The 3,978-nt window shown below is 52.5% G+C and overlaps 1 protein-coding gene across 1 annotated transcript; it reads left to right on the top strand.

Moving 5' to 3' along the window:
• Positions 1-579: 579 nt before the first annotated feature.
• LOC103781456 (inactive serine protease PAMR1-like) lies at positions 580-1,646 on the top strand. The gene is made up of 2 exons (XM_008949179.1): positions 580-761; positions 1,384-1,646. The coding sequence occupies exons 1-2, from the start codon at positions 632-634 to the stop codon at positions 1,644-1,646; spliced, it is 393 nt and encodes a 130-aa protein (XP_008947427.1). The 5' UTR covers positions 580-631.
• The last annotated feature ends 2,332 nt before the right edge of the window (positions 1,647-3,978 follow it).

Consider the following 3,978-nt stretch of genomic DNA (forward strand, 5'->3'; position numbering starts at 1 on the left):
TAGAAATGCCAGACAAAATGAACCTTTGAAACTAATGAAAAATCTTGTTTCCTTTGGCAGCAAAGCCGAGGGTAACACCGTGTGATTCTGAGTGAAAATAGGGAGTGAGACTGGCTAAAATCCAGCCTCCAAACTGGCCTTTCCTGGTGGAAAGAGCAGCAAATTAAAAAACCAGAAATGCAACCCAAACTGGCTATTATAGTTGAAATAATCTCGACTGTATAGGAGGCTGTAAATCAGTCCTGCGATCTGAAGAAGGTTTTCTCCTGTGGCCCCATCCTCCGTTGCATTTTAAAACAGTTTTTCTCACCACAGAAAAGGGAAGGCCTTGCAGAGAAAGGATTGAAGGGAGACTATTCCTTCCCTCTGCTCTCTTTGCCTCGCTGCAAAACCACCCGGGTGTTCTTTAGACACCCAAACTGAGCTGGTGTTTCACCTGCACCTTACCACATAGGCTGGGATTTCCTGAGGCAAAGACCTTCAGCCATACACGCTCTGACAAACCTCAGAATAACAGAGCCTGTCAACCCTCAGCAGAGAGCGGATTCTCCCCGTCCAACCCCCTCTCTGTTCCCTGCTTGCAGAGTACACAGTGATCAACGAGAACTGCCCGGGTGCTGAGTGGAACATCATGTGTCGGGAGTGCTGTGAGTACGACCAGATAGAGTGCACCTGCCCGGGAGGGAAGGAGAGAGTGGGCTACACCATCCCCTGCTGCAGGAACGAGGACAACGAGTGCGACTCCTGCCTCATCCACCCAGGTACGGTCAGGGCCACAGCACAGCTTCGGCCAAGGCATGGTGCTGGGCAGGGGAGCAGCAAGGGCAGGCACCTCTCACTGGGGCATGGGATTGCCCTGCACCTCCTAAGGAACCTTCTCCACTTGGCACGGTGCCCCCGCAGCAGGTAGCCTTGAAATGGCCCAACACCTTCTACCAGCAGTGTTGGTGCTCAGGGTGTCTGGGCCAGGCTTGGGGACTGCTGCAGCTGGCTTCACACCAGGAGTGCTTTGTAGGTGCTCTGAGATCATTTGCATCCCCAAAGCAAGAAGAGAAATGGCTTGGAAGTCCAGCTAGAAAGGAGGGAAGGACAAAGTGGCAGGTGAGAGCAGGAGGAGACAGGATGAAGTTAGAAGACATCAGAATCACTTGGGCCGGGCCCAAGCAGCACCGTCATCCACAGGCTCCTGAGGGAGACATTGACAGTCAGAGCAACGAGATTTAGAGGTCTGGGCAAGTCAGACGGGGAGCTTGGCTCCAAATCTCAGAACCTGAGCTGCCTAGGGTTTGGGGGTGGAGGCTGGGTACAGTTCTCAGCAGGGGAGCCTCTCCCCTCGGGCCAAGCCACCTTAGCCTGCCTCTAACCCAGTCGCTCTCCTTACAGGCTGCACCATTTTTGAGAACTGCAAGTCCTGCCGCAACGGCTCCTGGGGAGGGACCCTTGATGACTTCTACATCAAGGGGATGTACTGTGCAGCGTGCAGAGCTGGCTGGTACGGAGGGGACTGCATGAGTAAGTGTCCTACAGGGAGAGGGGGTGGTGGCAACCAGCCAGCCAGCAGATCTGCAGCGGGGAAAACTCCCCCAGTGCTCATCTGCCAAGGGTTGGCTCGGGCCTTGCGTCACAAGAGATTACAACCCGACTAAACTTCTGGTTTGTTTTGGTTTATTCTAAAACTTTTAACTGCTGTGACTCTGGAAATCTTCTGTTCTCTGCATTTCTTGGACATGCTTCAGCATCGCTCACTCCCCAGAGGTCTTCAGCAAAGCATAAACATCTACCAAGGGCAACAGCTATATCAAAGAGCTTCTCCTCTGTCCTCCTTCAACCCCTGGGCTGCAGAACCCGTCCCGAGGAAGTCCTTGTGCTCCCTCCCTCCTATGAACAGCTCCAACACATTCCAAGGCAGCTCTGGAAAACACTGTCTCCAAACTGCTAACTGCTTCAGGCTCTGGTAGCAGTATCCCAAGGTTGTGTTCCCAACAGCACAGAAAAGCTCCTGCTGCTTGGGTTTTGCTAAGCTGTCCGTCCCATTGCTGTCGTTCAATAAGGAATTCATAAGCTAATTTGGTACAGATTAGTATTTAGTTTACAAATTTCCCACTGGTGAAGGTAGCCTTTCACCCATCTTCTGGCAGTTTTTATTGTCTCTGTTCACATTTTGCTGACAGGGCTGAAAGCAGAGTCTGCTCTTCTCACTCTGTCCATTATTTTACACATCTTAAGTCTTGTCTCCTCTTAGTCATCGATTTTAAAGCAACAATTGAACCTTCTTTCCCCACACAGACCATTCAGGAGGTGAAAGCAAACAACATAAAGTCGTTGCTTCGAACAACAGAATGTGGGGAATCAACATGTTTCAGCTACAGGGCTAACTCAGCCGTGGTGCTTTGGAAGTTGATAAACTGAGTGCCTTGCAGTTTACGGTGTGATTTCAGCTAACACTTTAAAGTCCCATCTGCTCTGGCTCGATGCTGGAGCTCCCCTGGCACTTTTTAGAAAAGCAGAGCTGAGAAAGAATCATTAGCTCATCTAATCTTTCCCCCCTCTGCCTGAGTAGATGAGTTGCCTGGAGTGTATTTCAGCCTACTCTGCTTGAGGCTTAAAGCGAATACATCCTCACACTGCAGCCTAGTGCAACTTCTCATAAAATCAGAGAACCATAGAAGGCTTTGAAATGGAAGGGACCTCAAAAGGTCATCTTGCAGTAATCAGGGACACCCCCAACTAGAGCAGGTTGCTCAAAGCCCCATCAAGCCTGACCTTGAATATCTCCAGGGGCCCTCGAATGTCCCCAGGGATGGGGCCCCCCCCCCCTCCCTGGCCAGCCTGTGCCAGTGTTTCACCACCCTTATAGTAAAGAACTTTCTCCTCACGACTAATCTAAATCTCTGCTGCTCGATTTTGAATCATTGCCCCTCGTCCTGTCGCTTGTAAACAGTCCCCAGCTCTCCTGCAGTCCCCTCCAGCTACTGGAAGGCCACCATAAGGTCTCCCTGGGGCCTTCTCCTCTCTTCCCCAGGCTGAACAACCCCAGCTCTCTCAGTCTGTCCTTGTAGAAGTGCGCCAGCCCTCGGATCAGTTTTGTAGCCCTCTTCTGGACCCTTTCTAACAGCTCCATGTCTCTTCTGTGCTGAGGGTTCCAGAGCTGGACACAGGACTCCAGGTGAGGTCTCCCCAGGGCAGAGCAGAGGGTCAGGATCACTTCTCTCCATCTGCTGGCCACACTTCTTCTGATGCAGCCCAGTATGTGACTGGCCTTCTGGGCTACGAGCATGCACTGTTGGCTCATGTCCACCTTTTCATGTACTAGTACCCCCATGTCCTTTTCTTCAGGGCTGTTCTCTATCACATCATCCCCAGCCCGTGTTGACAACGAGGATTGCTCTGATTCTGGATCGTTGGCCTCGTTGAACCTCATGAGGTTCACATGAACCCACTTCTCCAGCTTGCCCAGGTCCCTCTGGATGACATCCTGTCCCTCTGCCATGCTGACTGCACCCCCCAGCTTGGTGCCACCTCCAGCCTTGCTGAGGGTGCACATGGTCCCACTGTCTAGAGCACTGATTAAGGTATTAAACAGCACTGGCCCCAGCATGGACCCCCCTTGTCACCCAGCCCCATCCAGACATTGAGCCACTGGCATTTTGTTAATAACCTCTGGAATTCTTTCCCCCCCTCTCCTTATCCTCCTAACAGTCCACCCACCAAATTCATCTCTTTCCAGCTTAGAGAGAAGAATGTTGTGAGGGACCGTGTCAAAGGCCCTGCAGTAGTCCAGACGGATTACATCCACGGCTCTTCCCTTGCAGCCTGCCCGAGGGGGGAGCTCTGCCAAAAAATACCGAGACAAGCCAGCTGGGCGGCTGTGGGGACAGAGCTGCCCTTGCTAAGCGGCCTCACCTAAAGCCTCCCCTCAGATTTCACCCCCTCAGCCCAGCGAGCCCCGCGCCCACCCCCGAAGCCGTGCGGAGGACG

Source organism: Merops nubicus, unplaced genomic scaffold, assembly GCF_000691845.1.
Source record: "Merops nubicus isolate BGI_N331 unplaced genomic scaffold, ASM69184v1 scaffold25130, whole genome shotgun sequence".
NCBI classification, from domain to species: Eukaryota; Metazoa; Chordata; class Aves; order Coraciiformes; family Meropidae; genus Merops; species Merops nubicus.

Bases quoted from the DNA above. Each gene is read 5' to 3' on its own strand.
- LOC103781456 (XM_008949179.1), top strand. From the start codon at position 632: ATGTGTCGGGAGTGCTGTGAGTACGACCAGATAGAGTGCACCTGCCCG. The intron at 762-1,383 runs GTACGGTCAGGG...CTCTCCTTACAG, and splicing joins CTCCTGCCTCATCCACCCAG to GCTGCACCATTTTTGAGAAC.